Source organism: Branchiostoma floridae, chromosome 13, assembly GCF_000003815.2.
Source record: "Branchiostoma floridae strain S238N-H82 chromosome 13, Bfl_VNyyK, whole genome shotgun sequence".
Taxonomy (NCBI): domain Eukaryota; kingdom Metazoa; phylum Chordata; class Leptocardii; order Amphioxiformes; family Branchiostomatidae; genus Branchiostoma; species Branchiostoma floridae.
In genome coordinates this window covers 368,054-381,501 of record NC_049991.1, presented here as the reverse complement: position 1 = coordinate 381,501, position 13,448 = coordinate 368,054, and the positions used below count along the sequence as shown (strand labels likewise).

Below are 13,448 nucleotides of genomic sequence, written 5' to 3'. Positions count from 1 at the left end.
TGAATTGGTAATACAACGTTAAAATGTAAGAGCAATAATTTGATTATATACTGCATCAATTTCAGGAATATCATACTTCATTCATTTAATCTGATCAAATATCAGGCCCCATTAGCGGACCACAGACAAGTGACTCAGCGACAGAGGCATTGTTAAACGTTGTATACAGACTGCATTGCAGATTTTGAACAGGTCCGTTCATCTCAACATCACTCCGATCACAACGGCGACTATTCATGGCACTCAAGGAGGCATTGTTCGCACAGCCTAAGGGGCGACAAGAATGCAAAAATAGTATTACACTACAGAAAGACCCTACTTGTCAAACAGTGAATCACAGTAAACTTATCTTTGCAATTCTATATTATGATGCACAGCAAAGTCATTCATGTTTTAGTCTGGGACAGATAAACACCACAAGGCCTCTTTATACTCATATTTACATGTATTACTTATATTATACCTGTATTACTCTAGATCTGTAATACTGACAGTCATCAACTTGTATATTTTATTTATAGTGTACAGACTTTCTCACCATAGTTCAGTTGTCTGAAATCAACAAGGTTCAATGAAAAGAATAATACAAAGTTTGTCACTTCTTTTCTTCACAATTACACATTACAAAAGACAAATGTAAATGACCATTATAACAATAATTTTACATAGAATCCAAATAAGGACCAGAAGAACAAATTAAGACTGAAGACATTTTCTGCATTTACATCATATATTCCCAAAGAGGTTAGACAATGAACAACCATAGGGAATTTGTACAATTCTGATAGCCTAAAATAATCACAAAATTAGCAGAATCTGATCTATTGTAACACAGACACAAGATAGATCTACATGTGTGTAAGGGCCTGATTAGCCCTGATATGAAGACAATTGCTTGATGTTGAAGTAATTTCAGAATCAACATGTTTAAAACTTAACAGAACAGTCAACAGTTGCATAATTTCCTGTTGTTGAATTACATGTACAGTCAAACCTGTCTATAGCGGCCAATAAAGGGACCAGAGAAATGTGTAGACTGTAGGTGGTCACTATAGAGAAAATGCTAATCAATTGACCAAGAGCAATAAGTTACATATGATGTCAGTACCCACTAATCTTTCTCACCAAGTAACATTGTCTCGATAGTCTCAAAGTTTAACAGACCCTGCCAAAGTCAAATCTACCAAAAATGATTGATATTGCCATGCGTAATGTTGGTAAATTCGCCAACAAAGACTTCTGCTACCGCCAAAATGACCCTGTCGGGAACTCCAAATCCTCGCCAACTATGATTTTAAACTCGCCACAGGGTGACATCTGGTTGCATAGGCAGTGTATCTGTGTTGGACTGGTGGTCGCTATAGACTATTCCTTAATGCCAAAATTGACCGCAATGGCCGGGTGGTCGCTATGCAAAGGTGGCCGCTAATACAGGTTTGACTGTACATTCAGAAAGTCAGGTGAGATGACCTATGACTATGTGTGGAAAAGCTGCCGACACATACTGGTACTAGTCTGTCTGTCCTTTGCTCCTGGTGTTTCAGTGGCCACAAGTTCCTTCTGAACTATCTTACTGGGGGACAGCTGGTGACAGTCACGACAAACTGCCATGTACTTTTCACAGCCACCAATCACTTCTACCTGCATGTGGACAAAAACAATGTGTCTGCATTAATATCAAATATGTCAACAGGCACACAAGGAAGCTATGGTGGAGGATAACACAAAGCTGGTGTGCTGATGCCTAAGGGCTGTGAGTTCTACTGGCTATACAGGTACAGATAACTGTAAATGCAGAAATGTTTGTGATGGCTTTATGTTCGCAGTTTTCTCGGGGACCACTTCACCGCAAACTCAAAACCAACGCGAACATTTTTCCATTATAGCATGAGACTGCAGTCAATGGCGCTACAGCGAACTCAAAACCACTGCGAACACTCCATTTTCCTGCTACATTTACAGTATTGTGAATAAAATTGTTCCAAAGGCAGAGAATGCTGACGTAGCTGGAGTCTTTAGCAAACCCTCCAGGCCACATAGGACAGCTGGACACTCATGATGATTATTTTATCAGGAGATAAATGAAGACATGCACATTGGCCCAATTTATACAAGCATTTCTGAGTTGACTACGTTCTGTTTACACACGGGAATACCATTGTTACAGCTGCAATTTCGGCTTCCTCCAAGTTGCTGATTTGAGATGTGTTGAATTTGTTGTCTTTCAGTTAGGCCACTTTGATTTGATTATATGGATGACATCCACGCGCGCATCATTTTTCAACCATGCTGTAAATCGTACAAAGCAGCTGTAAAATGAGCACATGTATGCAGTAAATTGAAAAAAAGTATCGGAAAATAGATAACTAATGTCATAGAATGACAAAGTAAATGTTAAGTCAAAGAATAAGATGTGATAGAACAAAAATTAAAAAAATCTATTGTTTGTAGAGGGGGTGGGTACAGAAAATTCAGATCTGGTTCAGGTCCAGAGGATTAGGTTCAGGTCTGGACCTGAGCCTGATTCAGTATGTGAATGGAAATACTTATTTAAACAATGGTCCATTTCGCTACAAAGAAATCTGTTTTGAGGTGTATTTGACTCCCACTGGCATTTTAAAACCCTACCAGGCTTACTGCCTCTGTACGATTGACTGTAAAACTTGGTAGAAATAACTATAGACTCTACTCTACTTTGACCAGTGCAGTAAGGCCCAAAATGTGTGAATGCCTGATCATATAATCTGTTCATTTTTCAATAGGTCCAACATCCGGTCTACCAAATTTTTTCAGGTCCGGTTTTTCTGGACTGGTCTAATAAGAAAAAAATGTTTTTTTACCGGTACACCCTAACAACTTGGGGTGGGTACCGGTTCCGGTCCAGAGGATCAGGTCCAGGTCCTGACCTGATCCTGATTTTAAAAACTTGTGAATTGGGGATACTCGAAACAACATAATAGTCAATTTTGCTACAAAGAAATCTGTTTGGTGCAGCATCTGACTCCAACTGGCATTTTAGAATCCCATCTTCATGTAATCAAGGTTAACTGCCTCTGTACCTGTAAAAACTTGGTACAAATGATTATAAGCTCTACTGAATTTGTTCGTTATTTGCTTTGCTGGTAAGCCCCCAAACGCCTGCCGATATAGTGTGTCCATTTTCTTATTGACTGAACCAGTTCCACTGATTTTTTGCATTGCCGCGCCAGCGGCAATGCCTTATGCCAGCTTTCTTCCATGGATCCATGGATCCATGGACGGACCTTTTAACCCAGCCCTTCCAAAGCCCCTTCCAAAGGCCCTTCTTTCCTTGCCGAGTTTCATTGCTTAGTTACACAATGGTACATTCCAGGCGAGTATTAAAACTCTCTTCTAGACGCATGTTACTGTATGTGGTCCAGCGTAATAAATCTACGCTTTAACTCACCATGTTTATATAAAGATATATCACAAATTGCATCAGAAGGAACTTATTTTGTAATGAAAAATAATGCACATTCATTGTGGGTCAAAAAGTTAAAATGTCGGGTGAGAGATGGAACAGCCAGGAACAGTACTCTAGTGACTGGCCCACAAACTCGCACTGTGGTTTGTGAATACATGTACATAAGCAAACAGTGCTTATCATTGCAATTGTAAGATTTTAAAATACTTCATAGTCATAATTGTATGACCTTGCAACAAAAACCTATGGTCAGAAGATAGAATGATTTTTGATGGTTTATTAGCAGAAGAATGAAGCATATTTGGTGCAAATGTGTATTTGTAGGTACCAATTAATATTCGTAGGATTTCTCATTTCATGGACAACTCTGCCATTTTGTGAAGCATCAAATAAACATTTTGCTGGAAATATCCTAGAAACTTAAGGTTAGTTCTACCCCACCTTTGTTTCCTGTCCCAGTCGTTTTGTGTAGGATGCGTGGTTGTAGCAGCTCATACACACCGCCTGCAGTTTGATCACACTCTCAGCCAGAGGAACAAGGTTCAAGATGTCACCAAAACCCTGTTACAAACATCACATGGGTTGGATTCGACCATTGGCCACAAAGTAACATTGGTTCAAGCCAGATTTTCATAGGACAAGTGAATTTTTCCAAACTTGTCTATCCCTCAATGCCTACTACACATATAATTTCATCAGAAAATCACCAGATAACAAGGTTCTATCATTACATCCAAGATCTATATACAATACCGTCACTGGTACTATTCCACTCTCAGCTAGGTGTCGCTGCCAACAATGCAGTCCCAAACATCAAGTTTTGTCGAATATGCTGTTCCAAACGTAACATTTCATCATACATACATAGATAAATATTGTCATATAGAGATATTGTTGGCCTGTAGCACCCTTGCCTGGTGTCTGCCTGTAATGGTGCCAGTATTTATAAAGTGCATTTACAGTATATTCTACACACAAACTGCAATAGCAGTAACATCACCTTTTTCTGGAATGTTCCATCCAGAGCAGCCACAATAACAGTCTTGCCTTGATTTGCCATTTCATCACAGAAAGGAACAACATCTGGGAACTTAAAGATAGAAATTATTTGTTAAAACTGTGCCTTAATGCATAACATGAAAACAAGCAGAAACACCAGTTCTGAGTGTCCAGGTTGTCTAACATCTTTTACGTTTGATATTAAAAATCTAATAGATGACAAAACATCATACAGTAACAAGACCCTATCAAGTACATACAAGACAGAAACTGTCAAAAGAGTACAGCTACATGCATGGGAAATACTCTGCATATGAAACCTGAAAACTGCTTTTTACATTTGTACTGGCAGTACTTTCCACACCTGTCATCACATCAGCAACTCACAGCAGCTGGGAATAAGAAGCTGATGACATGTTTGTAAAGAAGACGACCAGAGGACTGCCTGGAAATTTGCTGAGTCCAATCTTTGTGTTGAAAAATAGCTAAATTGTGTTTCATAATTTTTTGTGGCTTTAAAAATGGTGTCTTTACTCACAAACTGGCCTTCGTCGACCCCGATCACCTGGCAAGACAACACGTCGTCCTTGATGTCATATAATTTGGTCGTAGCCACAGCTTCAGTCACATACCTGCGGACGATCAACAGGTAAAGCAGGTTGTCCTTAGGCAAAGTGTTGGTCTGAATGTGCACAGGCTTCTCAAAGCCTATAGTATATATCGGTTTGCAGTGCCGAGAGGGTTGTGGGCCCTGTGTAGTAATGTAATCAGACATTTGGCCTCTGCATGATCAAATGTCTGATTATATTACTGTACAGGACCCACAACTCAACATACCAGCTAGTCTACCAAATATTATGTTGTTTAAGTAACAATTTTCTGTGCAAGTATTTTTTTCCATGCGCACACTTGCAGTAATATATAATGTGCAGTTACATTCAACTTGGTCTCCTTAGGACTTCACATTATGCAATGATTCAGTTACTACCCAGCATATAGCCCTGGGCTTGTACTTCCCTTTGATCTTTAGTGTACAGCTAAACCTGCCCAAGGACACCTTTCAGGATTGAAAAACCTTGACTTTCTGGAGAAGTGGTAACTATATACAGGATTTTTAAAGAAAATTTATCTATTTGCAAATCCATGCCCGTAGGCTAATTGCAATGATACAGACAGTGAAAAGTAACAAGTGTCTATTCTAAATACACACACATCTATGTACATGCTTCTACTTTCTTTACTGGGTGGTTTGACTTCTTCTCTGGAGGCAGTGGCTGATGAAAAGTCCCACTTCTTTAATGATTAGTGGGTTCTGTGATTTTAACAGAAATATAGTTTTTTTGAGGTCTACTAACTGGTCAAAAGTTGGAAATATTGTTTTGATTGTGTCAAAAAGGTTGTTTCTTTCGTCCTCATAATGGGGGCAGTTACATATAAAATGTATTTCATCTTCCACTGCATCCGTCGCACAGTATTTACACAATCTATCTTGAACTGGCACTTTTTTATAACGACGCTTTTCTATCTCTAGTGAGTGAGCACTGATTCTTATCTTACATACATTGGATCTCTTGTCAGCGTCGTTCTGGTATAGATAGGTTTCCATGGCATATTCGGTTTTGATGTGTTTGTAAAATCTTAGTTTGCCGTTATCTTCAGACAATTGCTGGAAAAAGGTTTGGACATACACGTCTGACAGTCTTTTCCTTAACAATGTACAAATATGTTTGTTGTCTATTCTAGAGTGAGCATAGTTCCATAGATAGGAATAACCATTATCATCAAGTATTTGTTTTACATGTTTAAATGCTTGTGTCAATGGGAAATATAATCTAAGGGACTGCCAAAGAAACCCTGGAACCAGAGTACATGTACAAAAATGTAAAGCAGTGAAACCTGTTTAGCTGTACAGCAAACTGAGCAAAGATTCTAATATCACTTAATTGATTCTTCTAAACATGGAACATCAAAGTGTAATGATATGCATATTATCATACAAGCTTTTTCATATCTTGACAAGTAAGATCTATGGAGAAGAAGATTGAAAGTAGGACCTGCAACACGAACACCAGGTGTGGGTGGGTGCCTGGCAACGGACCTCTCTACGTCCAACTTGCATGTTATATTCTCATGCATTGCTAAGTAATTGGTTCACTACTTTGTAATGGGAAATCTAAAGTATATAGAGAATAAAATTCAATAGCTATAAAATTTTTAATGGGTAATTTTTATGATTTCTGACTGACCAATTATAAAAGTGGCAAACTCGGTCCCATTATAATCTCAGTCTCACCTGTCGTGAGTGGCTATGCCATCCTTGTCGTATCGGTCATCTCCTGCATACTTGATCAGGACACAACTCTGTTTGGCTATCTTATAGCGCTGAATCCTTCGCACAAGCTCAGTCCTGCAAGTCAAACATTGCCACTGATAACTGTGGGTCTGAAGCAGTTACTGTCAGAATCAGCAGAGAACTTTTGTTTAATATTTTTCATGTGTTGGAAGCTATATTGTAAACTTGTCCCACACAATTCACATGTATGAATGACTGCACACCAGTTGAGATTAATAGAATATAACCACTCTGACCCAAGTACCAAATAGCAACTACACTTTCAAACCACTGTTACAGTGGCACTTTTTCAAAATACAAAACTTACGTTTTTCCAGAGAACATTGGTCCAAATATAACCTGTATGAAAAGGAAAAACATTGTTTATAGCAAAATAAGAACAGCATGTAATTGATGTTTTCGCATGCATTACCTCTCAAACCTGTTCCCTCAACACCCCTGCACTACCCCCAATCCTGTCCCCTCCCCCTCCCCCTCCGTGTGCTACTCCCAAATCTGTCCCCTCCCCTCACATCTCTGCACTAACCCTAACCCTGTCCCTTCCCCATCCCTGCACAACCCGTGACACTGTCCCCTCCCCATCCCTGCACTACTCCCAACCCTGTCCCCTCCCCATCCCTGCACTACCCCCAACCCTGTCCCCTCCCCCTCCCTGCACTACCCCCAACCCTGTCCCCTCCCCCTCCCTGCACTACCCCCAACCCTGTCCCCTCCCCCTCCCTGCACTACCCCCAACCCTGTCCCCTCCCCCTCCCTGCACTACCCCCAACCCTGTCCCCTCCCCTCCCCTCCCTGCAGTACCCCCAAATCTGTCTCCTCCCCTCCCCATCGCTGTACTACTCCTGACCCTGTCCCCTCCCCATCCCTGCACTATCCCCAGCTGATGACTACTAGTATCCCCAACCCTGTTATAACGTTACCTGGATCTGTCCCTTTCTCGGCGGTTTAGTCACCAAGTCCACGCTGCAAATATCTTGACCACCCTCGAGCACAGCTGTAGCTCCGAGCATCATCTTAACGTTAAACCTGAAGGACCGGCCTTATGTACTAGCAGGCGTACTAGTAACTGTTGCACTAGACGTTCACTTGTCAAGGAAGTCTGGAGAGGAAAGCCGAGAACTCCGTCAGCTGATCCTGTTGGCGCCAAACTGAGGTTCGCACAGACCGCCAAAAACACGTCAACCTGACGTCATCAACATGGCGTTTTGTGCAAACCAGGACCGGTTAGCTCTCCTTGGTGGTGCAAGATAATTTGAATAATAAGATATCAGTTCAAAACGCGAAAACTAATCCTTCCCTGACATCATCCATCATAAAAACATAAATAGTGCATTTCCTCTCTATGCTACATACCAAGTTCGGTATGACAGGAGAAAGTGTCACCATTCGTGTTGAAAACATAGTAATCAGCAGGGTAGGGGGTCCTGCACTATGGCAACCAGTCTGTAAACTAACATGGCGGACGAAGCTAAACAGGAGGTGAGAGACAACAGAACTATTTTCAGTAGAAAGTAACAATACTCTATCCTGTGTGTACTTTATCACATTATGAATGAATGAAGACCTTTATTGTACAATTTTGCCCAACCGAGCTAAGTACAAGTCACAACAAGTCAGGATATATACATCTAAAAGTATCACAAATCTAGTCTAACACAAAAGTTCGGCTTGATCTCACCCTCATCGTTTCATAGTCATTGTTCAAGGTAGGACAGAAACTGGATGTTGACGGTCGTGCGATGGTGGAGGCAACAACGTTAGAACATTTTGACAGATTTTAAATGTCCCTGAGCCAGTGAGTGAAACGCTACTGTTCTACAGCAATGTGCATATGGGTTTTCGGAAAAACCTGTCCAGTCCGGAGTGCGGAAAACCCTGTCCAGTCTGAAAAGAGGGTCTGCATGGGGGTATACGTTGTAAGCTACTAAGTACTAGTATACAACAATATTTTTTATCTTTGATATGGCTAAGCACAGAAATAAGATCAACTTGAAGTGTGACACAATGTCATACAAAAATTATAACTTAACAAAAATCATCCATCATTGTTAATGCTAGTTAACCTTTATTCGTTCAGTTACCTTAATTCGTTTTTTCAAAAACAGGGAATTTACGGAGACACGGTAAATGCAACAGCAGTAATAACCACAGGAATGCATAACCGAGAGACTTAAGTGTTCAGAATATTCATGAAAAGGCTCCGATGACCGCGCATTTGAAAACAGCGAGGTCAAAAACGTACCGTCCCTTATTGTAATAGCCTACCGCTCTATGGGAGGATTGCGTCACCGTGTTGTTCGCCGGAATGGCAGAGATCTAACACATTCGCTTCCAGTTCACAATTGTCATGCACAAGACAACTCAATAAAGTTTGTGTTGCTAACTAGTACCTGTACTCAAAGTGTGATCAATTGTCGAAAACCGTCTCTTTGTTGCCACAACCTCCCGCACTTGTGGCGCAAAAATCGAACGTCGCCATGTTTTTTCCCCAGAAGCCTACGGTCGCAACCGCGGGAAAAAGATTGGATGACGACATTAAAAGGTATTTATTAAACTTACCTTTAATAACTCACTAACTCGCCTTTTCTCTTAGATCATTAAGCAGCCATCTATTAAACAATTTATGCACCACCAAAAATGGAAATGATATTGAACATCGACAAATTAATTGATTTTACTCTGGTCCCCTTTTTTTAAAATGTGAAAGTCCCAAGCCAGATCATGTAAACTGTTGCAAATACGGCCTTGAAGACGATACCAACTGTCTCAGTACGGGTATGGTACACCGATAACAAGATTTGCACTGCATATTTGTCGACCACAAGTCTGACAGCAATGTTTTATATCATTTATTGTGGAATCTTTCGTTCTTTGATCCAGGGCATTGACAACAGCGGCATATCAGACTTCACACCCCTTTATCTTTAGTGTTGTTGGCCGCCGGAATAGACCTTTGACACAAATATATCGGGTTACATTTTGCCGCGCGCGTGGAGGGTGCAAAAGACTGTACAGATGGTTGTACTATACTGCAAACTGATGATTACCCGCTTGGAAATAGCCACAGCACGCCGTTCAAGTTGCAACGAAAGGTGCATAAGTTTCATGGAACGGTCATGGCGCCTGGATCGATTTTACGTGACGTTCTACTGACCCAACAACCTCATTTTTTTTACCAACGCGCTACTGCGTGTGACGGTAAATACTCAGCGGTAGTTGTCGGGATTTTTTTGTTGCCTGAATAAGTTTGTAATCTAGAGCACTCCATTCATGTCAAGAAAGGAACAATAGCTTCAGCATAAAGTAATTAGCAGCGGACAAACATAACGAGTCTCGTCAGAACGAATAAAGGTCACGCCCTCCGGGAGCGCCGTCGTTCTCAACGCAACGCGACCGTGTTTTCAAATTGAGACATTTTCATATTAGCATGGTAGGAGAGAAAATATATCGTGGATGGGATGAATGACAAAGGTAAACAACAATATCACCATGTTGAATACAGAAATTATGCTTTGTTCTTCTGCCAGATTGGTATAAGCTGACTCTTGGTGAAAAACGCAACGAATAAAGGTTAACTAGCGTTACTTCTGTGCATCATATAAAAAACTTCTACTCTTTGAGACTGAACATGCTATTAGCCTTACGGCATAATTTTGCAAATAAAACACATTATTTTTAAAAGGATACATAGTTCTATACAGCTCACAACTTCTACTAGGGTTTGAAAAATGCCATCTCGGCTTTATTGTAGTGCATTGTAAAATATATGTAATGTTTTAACATTGTGTACTAAGGTCATTCTTAAGTCAGGATTTAAACAGACCAGCTCTCAAAATGAGTGCTGTACACTTATCATTCAAAGAAAACCTTTCAAAGCCTGTCTTTGTAATGTATTGCCACTATTTAACAACCCGAAATTGATGGACACTCACTATCCATTGTTTGATGGACAATGGGTGTAATTCTCTCCCCTAATGTCCTACCAGATAAGTGTTAATTGGGTACTTTGCATTTGACAGAACTGACTTTGTGTGCATGTTGTACCTTTGGATCACTCATTATGCTGCCGATTCTATAGTTATGTGTATCAGTTTAGTATAGGTGCTGTCTGAAGTAATAGTTTTAAGCATTGCCAGGAACCCCTATGCAGACCCTCTTTTTAGACTGGACAGGGTTTTCCGCCCCATTTCCCTGTTTGGACTGGACAGGGTTTTCCGAAAATTTTTGTATATTATGTTATCCTGCATATCCAGTCAGCCATGGCTCCCTTTTATATTGTGACTAGAGAGGCTGGACTAGATCATAAATACACCAACATTTATCAACTTTGAATTTGGATTGGGCTTGATAAAAAACAAAAAGACATGATGATGTAGGCAGTATTGCTTCAATTGTTTGGCTTGTTAGTACAATATAACAATATACACTTGCCATACAAATCATAGTGGTATAGGGATAGCTATTAAAGATTGGCTGTTGTGATGTAGGAAGCAGTAAATACTGAGGACCCGGCACCAGCAGACACACCAGCAGTTCCAGAGGACCAGGCAGCAGCAGAGGCACCTGCACAGCCTGATGGTGAGCACCTCCTAGGAGGAAACTTACTTATTTTCCAATTGATAATAAAGCAAAGAACAAAGGGAAAGAAATACTGTAATTCCTGGATTTTGTAAGGTACTTTTATGTTCGCGATTTTATAATTGAAAACAATGTACACTCACTGTCAATCAGTAATTGCAGGAGAATATTGTTACAGCATTTTAAAGAAATACTTGACAGTAGTGGTTACTCATATCTATTGTACACAGATAACTCGCTATATATGTGACCCTGACTATGTGTGAAGTCTGATAAGAACCAGAATTTCCGATATGTATCTTCAGACATTTCTGCATAAGTATAGATACTGGTAAACTGAGGTTCTATAAAACTTGTAAAACTTGAACGCTAGGGAGAAGTACTTAGAGCTGTTGAGCCACGCTCCACAATTAGTAAAGTTAGAATTAGCACTAATCCCCTCGAAATATAAAGATCGATATAACTTATAAGAGATTACAAGTTTGCGAAAGAATTTGTGCATACTGTGCATCTAAAGCAGTGGAAGATGAAGCACATCTTACACACTCACACTCACTCTCCGGTTTAACGTCTGTGTTATTAATCACACCGAAAGAACCATGCTGTTTAGAGAACTCACAATTATATTCCCCAGCTTTCCCACAGTTACAGACAAACAGAAAGTCACTTTCCTCTTAAAATCGCAAAACCCACAAATCATACAAAAAGTGGGACTCTTTGTCTTCCTCTGCTTCCAAAAAAGAAGTCAAACCTATCTAGTGTTAGAGTAGTAACAGACGGAGACACGAAGACACACGTCTGAATTGTAGGACAACCAAAATGTAAGTCAACTTTTATTTCAAGATGTAAAGTACACCAGTAAAGTTCTGTCGGTTCTAGAACCCTGTTCGAGATAACTTACAAGTTTGCATCGCTCCACTGATCCATCGACACTTTCCGTTACACTGTTATTCAAGTTACTAAGTCTCTTTGTATAATTATACGTATCACAGTTCATTGTTACATGCAATCCGTTCGGTCTAAAAATCTGACAGCAAACAGTTTGCATTTTGTGTTCACAATGCAAACTTACACCCATGGGCAAACCGTTTCAGTTCCTTGAAAAAGCATGGTAATGTGACCTTTGACCCGCTGAGTTTGTTGTGATCCTGCACAATCTGTACTTCTGCGTCAGATGATTGGTCTTAGATCAGAATTGAACCAATGTCTTGCTGAAGCCGTGCTCTGTCATGGCCTTTTAAATGCCTCTGAAAACATTCTGGTTCCCATATACTAGTATGCTATGACGTTTCCTCTGGATCTCCTGACACATCGATCCCCCCTGCAATATCAGGACTACTAGCCCCTCAGGAGGTGGCCCGATAATAAAGATAAATTTTACGACTACAATTTGCAATTCCAGATAACTAGTAACTGCGTCAAATCCACCTCACAAGGAGATTTTTAAAAATCGGACAAATTTATCTGTTTCAGCTTGCCAAACAGATAGGACCATTTCATTTTTTGCATCATGAACAGGGCCTAAGGTGACTTAAAGCAGCAAGGGTTGGGTCAGCAATAATTCATAATGCTAATATTACAGTGTCAAGTAAGTTGTTCTGTTTAAGTTTCTTAAATAATATCCTTCTGCTGAAGGGACACCTCCAAATGAAGATGCACCAGCTGCAATAGGAGAAACACCTGCAGAAGGGGAGGTGGCAACAGATGGAACAGCCGCTGATGGAGATGACGCTGGGACAGAGACTACTGCACCTGAACCTGGGGCAGAGACTACTGCACCTGAACCTGGGGCAGAGACTACTGCACCTGAACCTGGGACAGAGACTACTGCACCTGAATCTGGGGCAGAGACTACTGCACCTGAACCTGGGGCAGAGACTGCAGCACCTGAACTTGGGACAGAGACTACAGCACCTGAAGCTGAGGCTTCAGCACCCGAGACAGATGTAGCAGCGGGTGAAACTGGGGAGGGTGCAGGGCAGGAGGCAGCAGAGCCTCCAGCTGAGCAGACAGATGGAGAGGCCCAGCCTGTTGCAGGTCAGAACACATTTCTCTACAAGAAGGCTAGGGTGG

At 40.8% G+C, this 13,448-nt stretch overlaps 2 protein-coding genes across 3 annotated transcripts in view; one reads left to right on the top strand and one right to left on the bottom strand.

Annotated features, from left to right (window-relative positions):
- Positions 1-463: 463 nt before the first annotated feature.
- On the bottom strand, positions 464-7,992 carry LOC118428771 (thymidine kinase, cytosolic-like). The gene is made up of 7 exons (XM_035838964.1): positions 7,718-7,992; positions 7,105-7,136; positions 6,738-6,851; positions 4,983-5,076; positions 4,446-4,535; positions 3,887-4,006; positions 464-1,641 (listed from the first exon to the last, which is right to left on the bottom strand). The coding sequence occupies exons 1-7, from the start codon at positions 7,808-7,810 to the stop codon at positions 1,477-1,479; spliced, it is 708 nt and encodes a 235-aa protein (XP_035694857.1). The 5' UTR covers positions 7,811-7,992; the 3' UTR covers positions 464-1,476.
- A 165-nt stretch (positions 7,993-8,157) lies between these two features.
- LOC118428768 (coiled-coil domain-containing protein 96-like) overlaps positions 8,158-13,448 on the top strand; it is an 11,903-nt gene continuing 6,612 nt past the window's right edge. Inside the window, exons 1-3 of one of the 2 annotated variants that reach the window (XM_035838958.1) lie at positions 8,158-8,276; positions 11,285-11,375; positions 13,029-13,412. In XM_035838958.1, coding sequence (XP_035694851.1) covers positions 8,253-8,276; positions 11,285-11,375; positions 13,029-13,412 — 499 coding nt within the window. In that variant the 5' untranslated portion in view covers positions 8,158-8,252. Of the gene's footprint in view, positions 8,277-11,284; positions 11,376-13,010; positions 13,413-13,448 lie in introns of both variants that reach the window. The other variant, XM_035838957.1, reaches the window with a different exon arrangement.

Excerpts from the sequence above, each read along its gene's own strand:
- LOC118428771 (XM_035838964.1), bottom strand. The coding sequence starts at position 7,810 with ATGATGCTCGGAGCTACAGCTGTGCTCGAGGGTGGTCAAGATATTTGC. Across the intron at positions 4,536-4,982 it reads GGGTCGACGAAGGCCAGTTT|TTCCCAGATGTTGTTCCTTT; the intron begins GTGAGTAAAGAC and ends TCTATCTTTAAG. Across the intron at positions 4,007-4,445 it reads ATGGAACATTCCAGAAAAAG|GGTTTTGGTGACATCTTGAA; the intron begins GTGATGTTACTG and ends TGTTTGTAACAG.